General features: G+C 42.2%; 1 protein-coding gene across 1 annotated transcript in view; it reads left to right on the top strand.

Annotated features, from left to right (window-relative positions):
* Positions 1 to 275: 275 nt before the first annotated feature.
* The window catches only part of MALT1 (MALT1 paracaspase), a 55,211-nt gene continuing 42,353 nt past the window's right edge, over positions 276 to 13,133 (top strand). Inside the window, exons 1-2 of the mRNA XM_081078048.1 lie at positions 276 to 729; positions 8,611 to 8,777. Of these exons, the coding sequence (XP_080934174.1) occupies positions 455 to 729; positions 8,611 to 8,777 (442 nt within the window). The 5' untranslated portion in view covers positions 276 to 454. The remainder of the gene's footprint in view (positions 730 to 8,610; positions 8,778 to 13,133) is intronic.

Genomic DNA, 13,133 nt, shown 5'->3' with positions numbered 1-13,133 from the left:
ACGGTCTCGGGAAGCCCCGACGCCACAGGCTTCCTCGCCGTCGTGGAGCCGCCCCGGCGTCGCTCCTCCGCGGCTTCCTCCTCCAGCGCCAACCACCCAACCCTTCCTGCTCCGCCAGGACTCCACCTCCCCAGGTTTGAAGCGCGCGCCTCCCGGAGCGCAGGGGCGGCACCGAGGGCCAGGCCGGCGCGCGGCTTGTGCGCACGCGCGCAGCGGGCGGCCCCGCCTCCGCCTCCAGGCCCCGCCCCCGGCCCCGGCCCCGCCTCCTCGGGGCGGCCGGCGCGGCCGGTCCGCCCGGCTCCTCTTTGCAAACCTGTCTCCCGCGGGGCGGGGAGCGGAGCTTCCTCATCCGAGTGCGGTGCAGCGCCGCGGGATTAGTCCTTCCGCCCCTGCCTCCGCGGTGCCCAGGCGAGCGAGGGGGCGAGCGGAAGGTGCGCTGGAGCCGAGACCCGCGATGTGGCCCGCGGGAGCAGCGGCAGTGGCGGGGTCGCCGGCGCGGGACCTGTCGCGGTGCGTGGATCTGCTGCAGGCCCTGTCGCCCCTGGCCTCGCAGCCGCCTCCGGCCGCACCCTCGGGGCCGCCGCTCCCAGCTCCGGCCAGCGCGACCCTCAGCCGCCTCCCGGAGCCGCTGCTGCGGAGGCTTAGCGGGGTCTTGGACCGAGCGCCCGAGGGCCGCGGTTGGAGGAGGCTGGCGGAGTTGGCGGGGAGTCGGGGGCGCCTCCGGCTGAGGTGAGGCACCGGGGGGGGGTAGGGGGGGTGCAGGGGTGGGATCACGTGGGGTGCACTTGGGCTCGGGGCGCGAGAACGGTGTGGGGGGCACCCTAGTGGGAGGGTGACGATGATGCCGGAGAGCATCGGGGCCGTGCGAGACGGTGCAAGGGCCGCTGATGTGGACGGACGACAGGACGTGGGGACAACTTCAGGAATCCTCCCGAAAGGGAGAGCCTTCACCCAGAAAAGCCCTGGGAATTCGAGAGCTTGGATGTTGAACCCCGGTGTGCACACCCTTTGCCTGCGCTCCTCCCCGTGAGCTGAAAGAGAAAAGTCGAGGTTGACCTGGGAGTATATTGAGAGAAGGAAGGCTGTCTGCAGATGGTTATGATAGGGCAGTAACTCGGAAGGACTGAAAGTGCAAACTAACGGGATATGGACACAGACCTCCTAGACCTAAGGAAGGTTAGCGAGAAGTGCATGCAGGTAAAGAGATAATGGAAGAGTTTGGGGTGCAGGAGTTCATGATGGTTTTTATGTAGGGAGAGGAAGATGGTGGAAAAAACAAACTAAACTCTCCATCTTCCTCCATCAAACCTACTTACCAAGTTCTTTTCATGACTTCGCTATGAACATGTGTAAGTAAAACTGTTTTCCTACTACCAGCCTTGGAACCGCTGTGCTAGTGGTTCTTGAACTTTTGGTCTCTGGACTCCTTTAAACTCTTAATTATGAAAACCCCAGAGCGTTTTTAATGTGGGTTCTGTGTATTCCATACATATAATATATACTGATATGTACCATATTAGAAATTAAAACTAAGAAATTTCTAAAATATTGACTTACTGAAAAAGAATAACCCATTACATGTTAACAGAAACTACACGTGGAAAAACAAACTTTTCCAAAACAAATAGTTTAGAAAACGCACTGTTTCACATTTTGAAAATCTCTTTAATGTCTTGGCTTAATTACAGAGGGCTGGCCGCTTTTATGTGCCTCTGCGTTCAGTGTGTTGCACTCTCACAGATCGTGTAACACCAGACGCTCCAATGTACACTCCTGAGAGAGTGAGTGAAAAAGATAAGTGACATCTTAGTATGAAAAATCATTTTGACCTTCTGGGTCCTGTGAAAGAGTTTCAGGACCTGCACGAGGGTTTCCCAGATCACACTTGAACCACTACTCTATCATTGGCATGATTTTGGTCTGCGTTTGAACCCTTTAGCAGTTCTTTTAACTTCTCATGTGACTAAACTTTGTCTTATACTGTAATTATTCATATACTTCTTTATAAACCTGTTGCGAACAGGAACCATAGCTTAAGAGTGTATCATGCATAGAATTTATATTACACATTCCATAAATGCTTTTGAATTGAGAGGGGAGACATTCACTCAAAGTTATAGTTATTGAGTGCCTATTATTTGCTAGAAGTTCCAGAAGATAAAAAGAAGACAGACACTTAGTTCTTATTCATAAAGGCTAACTCGTAATGAACTGTCATTCTGGAACATTCACAAATAACATGTTAAGTGCTATGTTGGGTGTAAATGATAGTAACAAATTTTTATCATTTATTAAGCACTTAGAATAGACCAATGTACTGTTTGCATGGATTATCTACTTTAACACTCACAACAACCTTGACTTTCAGAGTTTGGGGTTAAACCAGAATCTGGGAGTATTAGGCCACACAGAGGAGTAACGATAGAGGATGGAATCAAGAAGTTGTAAACTGGCAAAGTTGAGCAGACAAATGGCATAATTTTTTTCTGTTCTAGGAAACTGTCCTTTTGGCTACGCAAAGAAAATCCAAAATACTTTTATTCTAGGTCCATAGATTTCTGAATTTCCAGACTTACAATAATGTGACAAGTTGTCTTCTTTGGGGGTCAGATCACCAGATCTGTGATTAGTTAACTGGTGCTATTAACTAGTTCTGTAGTTACTGAAGGCGCTGGCCTTTCCTGAATAGGGAAGGGCCTGGTAGCAAGGGCTCCTATTTGTGATGAAAGAAGAAAGTAAGGCCCTGCCACTGAAGAAGCATGGCTGATGGAATCTAAGAGTAGTGGATATCCCAAGCCTTCAGTCAGGTTTTGTTAAAGGCTATAGAACTGTGTTAGCTTTCTTTGGGGGAACCAACAGAAAATTTTGAACTCACATTTCTAGTGAAGCTAATATAGACAGAAAGAAGGGCAGTTGCCTACCAAGAAGTGACAAGCAACAGAAGGCATGCATTTGTGGAATCTGGGAATTCCAGCGTGGGAAGTCTGATAAGAGAGGTGGAGTTTCACCAGTTTTCTAGGATGCTGAGGGTTATAGTTCATAGTAAGTTAGTTGTGGTGAGAAGAGTCGAGGCACCCTGAAGGTTGAAGAATTGGGGGACGTGAAGTTCATATACCTGTGGAAATCAGGATTAAACTGACATAACAAAAGGTTAGCACTGGGAACTGGGGACTAGAGAGTGACAAATGAGGGGGCAAGGTAAGCTGGTGATACTCTGTTTAAGACAAGAAGTTATTTTAACGTAATTTCATGCTAATAGCAGAAGAGCATCTGTGTTAGTAGAAGGTCCTAAAGGTGTTGTTTTTTAGTGTCAACCTAAGAATTGTAGAGGGAAAGTCCAAGTGGTATCAGTTCCCATGAGGATGTGAAGTGCTTTCCTTAGAATCACTGGATTCACAGCCCTAAAATATCAAAGGTTGCTTATTCTGTTTCTTTTCACTTTTTCCGGACTTTATACATCTTTCCTCAAATGAGATGAGAATTTAAGCCACAAGAGTCCGTTCTGAACTGTCCATCAGGGATTAGGAAAAATTATAAATGTTTTCAGATGGTTACTGATGACTCAGACTAAATCCTTACATATAGTAGCTTAGTTTCCCACAACCATGTACACATGGGAATGCCGTAAATATAAACTCAGCCCTAATTCCATTAACACCCTTTGCTGTCAGCGTAGATAGACACAGGTTCTGAGTGTCTTGCTCAAGCTACCGAAGTACTACGGTGGCATGGGACATAGGAGCCCCAAAGATGACAGAGCTTTCAGGAGGCTCTATGCTGCCCAAATTCCATGAAGGAGGGAGCTTAGAAATGGGGCTGTGGACCATGGAGCAAGGGAAATGGTCAGTCACTGCCTACCTGCTGTAGAGAAGGTGCTTTTAGCTGCAGAAATCCTGGCCTGGAGAAGTCTGATAGGAAAGAGAACCGTGAAAGGCTGAAACAAAAGCTTTCCTCCTGTCTCTACCTCTTCCGTCTCTATGTCTTCTGTCTCTCTCTTCAGTCTGTCTCCTCAATCTCTGAATTTTGAAGTGCCTTGGGGCTCAGGCTTTGTGTCTCTTTCTCCACACTTCACCTAATCCCCTCAGAGTGTTACCCCTTAGTCTCATGATTTTACATATGTTCAGATTGATTACTCTCAATCTTTAGTCCATATCTTTGCTTTGAACTCCCAGGATTTCATGTGTGTAGATGCCTGTTTGCTGTGTCCTTTTGAATGACTGATAGACATCTTAAAAGTAACATGTCCAAAACTGACAAGCTTCTTCACTTGCAGTTTTCTGCATCTCAGTAAACGGCAACTATATCCCTCCAGTTGCTCAGGCCAAAAACGTCCGAGTCATTCCTGCCTCTACTTTCACACACCACGTCCATTTTCTCAGCAAATCCTGCCTGCTGTCCCTTTAGCATAGATCTAGAATCCAATCCCTGCGGCTACAACACTCAGCCAAGCCACCAATACTTCTCACGTGGATTATTCCAGTAGCTGCCTAACTTCTCCTCGGGCTTTGCCCCACCCCCAGTCTGTTCTCAGTATATCAGTAAAAATGATTCTTTTAAAATGTTAAATCAAATCTTACCCTTTCTCTATTCAAAACCTTCCAGTTGCTTTTCCACTTCAGAGGGAAAACACCATTTAGCTACCAGTTAACTCTTGGACCTGATATCCCAATATTGTCTCCCTCCTCTCTCTACTCTAGTCACACTTGCTTTCTTGCTTTTCCTTGAACACAATAGGCTCTTTGTACTGCTGTTTATTCAACCGGAGGTGGTCTCCATAGATAAACCAGGACTTGCTCCTTTACCTCTTCAAGTATTTGCTTAAAAGTCACCTTCTCAGTGAGGTCTTCTCTGACCACATTATTTAAAACTACGCCCCACATCTGCTCCAGCATTACGTTTCTCTGCTTTGTTTTTCTGCAAAGCACTTGAATGGATGGATACATGTGCACGCATGTTATCTGTCCTCCTGTAGAAAAATCAAGGAGAATAGGGAATTTTGTTTTGCTTGTCGCTGTATCCTCAATACCTAAGGAAAAAAGGCTGGCCTATTTTAGGTGATTAATAAATATTTGTTGAAATAAGGACTAAAGATTCCAAAGAGTAAATGTACCATAAAGAGAAGCAAAAGAACCGAAAAGCAGTGCCATGCTTTGGACCCTGAAGGGTGTATAATATGTTCTCTTTGATTACATATTTTTAAAAGTAAAGTTAAATATAGATATATTTTTTAAAAGCAAAGATCATTTGCTTCAGTAATAGTCTTTTAAATTAAATCAGAAATTCCAGATTAGGGCTGGTAGAAACCACTTCAAAGCACAGTCTTACAGGAATGGAACTAAAAAAGGAAAGAAAGAAAAGTTGGGTCTGTACAAGCATCATCTTAGCTGAAAACCAGTGCTCGTGTGGAAAATCAGTAAAAGGAAAGGAGATACAGAACTTTCTTTTTCTCCTGTGCCCCTTGTTTTGGAAGAGAAATCATTGTCTACTTCACTTTGATCTTTATTTGGGGGAAAAGAAGACAAGTTGTTTTTCATTTTCTCTATATTAGGATAAAAATTAATTAGAGCATCACTTGGTTGCATTTGATGAGATGAGTTCTTAATTTCATGTATCAGATCCTGATAACCTTTCTGAATCACAAAAATTATATTCAACATACAGCATTTTTATGTTTATAAAACTCATATTCTCATTATTTGAAAACTTGGTAATCCTTATATTGTCTCTAATACTGGTTCCTTGACCTGGGCAGTACAAGAACTAGTGAAAGAAATTTTTACAAAATAAAGGACCAACAGGCACGCTCAGCTTCCTTTTTTCTACTGTTGTAGTCACCATTATTTCATAAAAGAACGGACACTTTAACATTTAAAAAAAAAAATAGGAAAGACAATCTTTGAGTAAAAGGCAGTCTTGTCCTTATTTTTATCATTTTACCATGGACTTCAGATTGTGCTGCCACTGCATTGTGTCCAGAATTTGGGAATGGATGATTCACACTTAACAAGAATAGAGTATTGGACATATACATTTAGCTAGGATATTTAGCTAGGGGGCAACCACTGCCCCCAGAAAAGAATGCCTAGTTCATATAGAGATAGGAGGCCTTGGAGAGCATTACCAGGTTACCAAATAATAGCTACGCAAAAACATTTTTAAGGAAAAGCTAAAACAGTTTCAGAAACAAACATAATTAAGAGATTAACCTTAATATCCTTTTGCTGTCCCCATATTTTTATTGCATAATAAGAGCTAACTTTTACCCAGTGCTTATTATTTGCCAAGCACTGTGCTAAGTACTTTTTACATGGATTATCTAATTTGATTCTAACAAGCCTGTGAGATAGATAATATTGCTATTGAAATTTTGGGTGCATACATTCTTTATGAGATAAGCAACTTTATCACAGAATTACAAATCTTGGGTGACCATTGTATAAATGCTATAGCAGCCTTTTAATAAAACTGATCAAAGTGAATGTGGATTAAGAATATTTGAAGTCATATGAAAGTTTGCTAACCTGGTACTATTATGTTTGGCCCCTTCCACCTCTCCTGGCTTCCAGACTTTTCAACTGGGATTGAAATTCACTCAATAATTATTTAATAATGAATAAGACAGATTTTAGGTATTAAGGGAGTAAATATATACATGTATGTGTATACCGGAGTGCCAAAAAAAATGAATCCACATGTTTTGTATTCATCTTTTTTTTATTGGTATATATTATTACAATTTTAATACAGTTTTTTCCTTTCTTAAAATGTATATACATTTTTTTGACCCCCTCTGTATATGATGGGGTTTCGGTTTTCAAGGAGTACTGTAATTTAGTTGGGTAGAGAAGACATGCTTAGTAAAGCTCATGGTTTTAGGGCAAAGTCATGTCAAATAATACATATATACCAGGGTTCTGTAAACACTGATTGATGGGACAAATTCAGGCCACTGCCTGGTTTTGTACAGCTTATGAGCTAAGGATGGTTTTTGCATTTAAAACTGGTTAAAACAAAAAACAAGAATAAAAGAATATGTGATATATACTACATAGCCCATAAAGCCTAAATATTTACTCTCTGACACTTAACAGGAAACGTTTGCCAAATGTGGTATAGAAGATAAACACCATTAGGTGACTGCATCTAAAGTGTGTTTGGTGGGCTGGTGTGGTCTGGGAGAATCCCACAGAGAAGCTTGAGTTTATATTGAACTGTAATTCAAGTTGGCAGGAAAGAAAGCGGCGTCTGCAAAGGTGTATGAGGTGTGAATCTGACAAGTATGTTGTGGAGATTATCTAAAGGCTTTGGTTGGCCTTTATTGTTGGTTATGTCTCTTTGGGAAGGTTCTTTTTGTTTTTGTTGGTGTTTTGATTGTTTGATTTTACCTTATTTTTTCCTTCTCTTGAATGTGTCATACTCGGACTTTCCCTTCTATGAAATGACTGAAATCCATATTCCTCTGTCCCATATTTATGGCTTTCTACAGTCTGATCGTAATCTGTCTTTCTAACCATGTATACCACTACCTAACACAGTAACACTGAAAAGAATGTTGTGCATGTCTGTTCAACACCGACACTAAAAAGGAATCGTTTTCACAAAAGAACAATGAGACAGAATGTAAAGCTTCTGTAGAGCAGGGACAGCAGACTTTTTCTATAAAAAGCCAAATAACAAATATGTTCAGCTTTGCAGACAAACCACTCAGCTCAGCTGTTGTTACAGGAAAGCCGCCACATACATTTGTAACTGTGTAAATGAATGAGTATAGCTGTGTTCCATTAAAACTGTTTACAAAATCAGGTGACTGGACAGGTTTGGCCCACACCCCCCTGTGTTAGGGTATTTCTAGGCACATAGAAGTACATTGAATGTCAGTGGCACTGATTTTATTTTTTTAAAATTGTTGAAAAATGAGTGTACATAGTTAAAAAATTCTCTAGTACAAGAGGCTTTATAGTGAAGAGTGAATCATCCAGCCATGAGCTCTGCTCCCCTGTCCCCCCTCTCTCGGGCAACCACTGCCCCCAGTTTCTTGGCTGTCTTTCCTAAGTTAGTCTGCATATATAAGAACAAACACATATTCTTGCTAATAAAAATAATATACAGAACATACACTGTTCTGTATGTTATTTTTTCATATGAACACACACATAGACACACTACTTTGTTAATACAAAATACTCTGCTTTTTTTTAAATTTTTCAATATGTGTCAAAGATCTATGCCTCTTTTTGGGGCTGTGTTATACTTTATATAAGTACAAAAAAGAATAGAGGAATGTATCTGATGTTCCTGTTCCCTATTCCCAATTAAAGATAAAAATTTTGATCAAAATCAAGATCAGATTTCTCTCACATGCATTTTCTAGATTTCTGTCATTCTCCTGATTTAATAGTCATGGGAGCTGAATTGGAGATGGGAATAAAGAAGAATCTCCTGTCATGGCAGAAGGAGGAGGGAAGGACAGTGGTCTTCATAATGTAAATAGTTTTTCACCACTCAACAACTTGTGATTTAATCCCCACAACGCCTACTATGGTGACAGCATAGAGCAGGCATATCATGCTGAGGAAAATCGTTGACTTGAATTGAATCTGTTGTTTTCAGTTGTCTGGACTTGGAGCAGTGTTCTCTTAAGGTCTTGGAGCCTGAAGGAAGCCCGAGCCTATGCCTGCTAAAGCTCATGGGTGAGAAAGGTTGTACAGTCACGGAGTTGAGTGACTGCCTACAAGCTATGGGACACGCTGACGTTCTTCAGCTTCTCAGCCCCCCAGGTAGGTTTTTCCCTTGGGTACGTTCTCCTAGAGTACACGGACACAAACTTGGAGGGAGAGATCGCATTTGACCAGATGATTTGTGTTAATGATTGTTGGAAAAGGTAAACGTGTGGAGGCTCATTTTCTCCCCCCAGGTTGAAACTGAAGAACCCATGAAAAGCAAATGCAATATATCAACACTGATTGGATTATGGTCCAAAAAATCGGCGGTACAAGACATTTTGGGACAAGTAGAACAATTTCAATATAACCTGCATTATTAAATATTAGGGAATTATTATGTGACAGTGGTGTTGTAGTTTATAGGAGAATGTCTTTAGTCCAACGAGATGCATACTGAAGTATTTAGGGGTAAGATTTCTATGACTTGTGTTGAAATAGTACAGCCCCCCCAAAAATAAATGTACACATTCGTTTTTATGTATATATGTATATGAATGAGATAAAGCAAATATGACAAATATTATTTAAAACGTTGCCAACGTGATGCTTCTGAAATATTGATTGACAGGACTGTATGATTTTTTTTCTGAATACCTTAATATTGAGTGAGGTTTCTCACTTCCAAAGTCAGACGTGAGGAATAGGAAACTGCCCCTCCTCTGTACAACGCCAGGTAGTCGGTCAGCTCCAGGAGCATCGTGTAGGAGGGACCAAGCCCTCTAAGTCACCAGGCGGCAGCGGCACACAGACCTCTTTTCTGAGGGGCCCTGTTTGCCACTACAGGTCCCACTAGAAGCAGAGAAGCCAGTGAAGACCTGAGGAAACTGTGGGCGCAGGACGTGATGCTCTCTGTTTTACGTGGTTTTGTTGTAAGCAGTTTTTATTACACGACAGACCTAAAGTTATAATTCAGATCTTATTCTTTGTCGGTTCTGGGGTTGGGGAGGTAGGGGCACATGGTAGTGGTGTGCTATCAATTACATGTACCAGAAACCCCAACTCATTGGCATCATAAAGGGAATATCTAACTAAAAAGTCTTGAAGCAGGGTGGCTTCCAGAGGGGAGGCAGGGGACAGCCGCGTTTTCAAGGAGTTGGTTTAGTCTTGTCTTTGCTCGTCCCTTCTTGTCATTGGCTTCTGCCTAAGACTGACTTTCTACGCAGCCACAGGATATCTACGAGCTCTTCTTGCCTTCATCTTGTCCCAGCAGAAATCATAAGATTCACTCTAGTTAGCTCATTTTGGTCACATGCCGGTCCCTACACCTGTCACTGTGGCCAGCGACATGGAATGTGCCGAATTGCCTGGCTTAGAGCCAGGAGTGGAGTTGGATTGAGTCAGCTTTCCAGAAACCACACCAAACAACAGTGGACCTGTTGGAAGGAGAAAGGGGCTAACAGATGCTGGGGAGGGAACTAAAACGTCTACTGCAAATGGAAAGGATCCTGGATGATGAGTCAGGAAACTTGGACTCTCAGATTACCTTCTGCCATACAAGGCCTAATGTAGATGATAAAATAGGCCTCTTAGAAATGCCTCCTTTGTGTTACACTCTGTATCGGACCTCTCAATATGTGTGTCTCAGGACCTCTTCATACCACGAGGTATGCGGGTACAGACCCGTCTACATAAAACTGGTGTCTGTCACCGATCAGTAAACTTCTCCTTAAGGTGACATTTATGAACTTTTATATCCCCAGTGCCTAGAATAGTACCCAGAAGTTGTGACGATTGAAATCTGCCAGTCTTGGGCGCTCAATTAGCTACCACGTTCTCATACTTTATAGAATACCTGGGCCTCTGAAAACTTAAGAAATCTCTTTGGGAAGTAAATATAACTTTTATATCTCATTATTTTTCTCAGTAATTACCCTTAATTACTCTGACCATTGGTCGTCAAGTCTATAAACCGAGAGTAAGTGTTCTCTAACTCTCGGGGTTGTAGGAGTGACATGAAATAATGCTGCATTGAATTACATCCAGACAACAAGTGAGGCCCCACATGTCATGATTTGTAGTGGGCTGAGATCTAAGCTGTGCCAGTTTTTCAAAGCTTCCCATGTATGAAACTGGGTTTGACTGAAATTGAGTCACATATTTCTTTATGTGTAGCCTGCAAATTTTAACAATATATTTTGATTTTTGACAAGCCAGCAATGAATGCAGTTCTATACTAATAAACATCAGTAATCTTTAGAAAAATTCATTTCTGCTTTTTGTTTTTTTTTTCCAAATAGTGGCGCTACCCTTTACTGTCAGTGTTCCTTTAGGGAGCTCAAGCTGATATTTGGCCTACAGGCTTTTTCAGTTATCCCCTGAGACTTTCTCACATTTGAGGGGAGAATAAAAAAGGAAACCAGTCTCTACAGTACCATTTATGCACTGTTTCCGTGAAGTGTTGTCCTAATAGCCATAGTCTACTAGGAATCAACTGTTACTTGAATGTTAATTCTTGATTTAAGAGGAGATATTTTGAGATCTGGTAAAGGTCAATCATTTCAGTTAGGAATAACTTACTGTTAGCTTTCTATCTGCATCTTATGTGGATAATCTAAAACTTACTGTATTTACAGATATTAGAACAAAGAAATAGAAGAATTATAGAGAAGAATGTTAATATTTTAATATAAAGGCTATTGAGAAAAAAATTATTGTAATTATATTAAGAATGTAAGCTCTGATAGAATCAACTTAACTTGAGATTTGCTCATTCACTCAGTAAACATTTATTGTATTCCAATACGTTTGCTGTTGTTCCAGGCATTGTGGTTGGTACTCTGAATTCAAAGAAAACAATAGTTCCTGCCTGTTGAAAGTTCATATTCTAGTAGGGGAGACAAACCTGTAAATGTTCACATCAGATACAATCACAAAAACAAGTATATATAGACTAAGTTTTATCTGATCTCCAGTTTTTCCTTTTCAGTAATTTCCTGAATGTTGGCGAAAATACAAGCTGGAACTATTCGAATGTTGTCTCTCTTTTTTTGTAGTAATGCAGTTTCATAGGAGAACATTCGCTGTCAGTCCACAGGAAGCCCAGTGATTTTTCTCTGACTGTCTTTATAGAGAGGTGCGGTTTGGGTACGACGAGTTCTGCTGAAGATGCTATAAGCCTATGAACAGGACTTTCAACACCTAAATGCAGGGGGAAGGGGAACTTTTAGATTTATGTTGCCATAGTCCATTTCAGTTGTTTGTGGGATGACAGCCAGAGACAAACAGCTGGTGGCTGTAGTTTCTCTGTTTTTGAGAAACTGACCGAGATTCTTTTATGGAATTGTTTGGGTAGCCCAGAGTAGCTGGGGAAGCGTTCTCCTGTTTCTAACTGGAATGATTTCCTTGATTAGGAGCCGACCTCAGTGGTCCCTCACTTAGCATGAGGTCTGAGATAAGGGCAGCTCACCCCCAGACTCTTGCTCTGAGGGCAGCTCACCCCCAGACTCTTGCTCTGAGGGCAGCTCACCCCCAGACTCTTGCTCTGAGGGCAGCTCACCCCCAGACTCTTGCTCTGAGGGCAGCTCACCCCCAGACTCTTGCTCTGAGGGCAGCTCACCCCCAGACTCTTGCTCTGAGGGCAGCTTACCCCCAGACTCTTGCTCTTTGTGGGCTCTGACATCTGATGTGTTTTCTGAAGAAGTACCACATGACTGATGCTAAGCTGCCTCTGCTTTCTCTCTAACTGGGCTTTTCCACAGCACATGAGTGGCCCACTTGCCCTCAGTCTGCTCTTACCTGTACTTGATGTTAGAGGAAGTGCTTACAGTTTTCATGCTTGGATGGTTGCCCATCCTCACTTGCCAGCACTCATTGTTTCCCTATTCTTTGATTTCTGTGGTCATCTCATGGGAATTGGAAGGGCGTAGGGATGTTAAATGAATGTGCTGAAATTGTTTGAACCGAAAGTCCATAATGATATTTTCGACCTTTATTTTTACAGTAAAGGATCAAAGCCCCTGATCCCAAAGTAAGCTATGTTGGCATCTGTTTGATTAGCAAATGCACATAAACGTAGATGTTTTTATTTGTTGCTTTTAAGTGAAAACGTTTCGCATGTGTATTTATAGGCTCTGTCAATTAGAGTTACGTAGGTCACGAAATGCTGGCCAAGGAAGTAATACCCTGACCAGGCATTGATTAAGTAGAGGCTGGACAGTGGGGGAGAATTTGGAGAGAATGAACATCTTCTATGTGGGGTTTGTTAGATGAATCCTAGGGTTCTTTCCAACTCCAGTTTTGTGATGCTGACATTTTCTTTCATTCTTCATGTAAAAGGTGCTTCACTCTCTCTATGTATCAGATGGCAGGGTCGTGTGAGATCTCGTGGCATCTTTTCCCTTTGCCACCACCCGTTTTTTATTTCATGTCACTTCACTTTTTCTCTTTAATCCCTTGTAGCACACTCATTGT

The sequence above is a fragment of the Rhinolophus hipposideros genome, assembly GCF_964194185.1.
Source record: "Rhinolophus hipposideros genome assembly, chromosome: 17".
Lineage (NCBI taxonomy): Eukaryota > Metazoa > Chordata > Mammalia > Chiroptera > Rhinolophidae > Rhinolophus > Rhinolophus hipposideros.
This window is presented reverse-complemented; position numbering and strand designations above follow the sequence as displayed.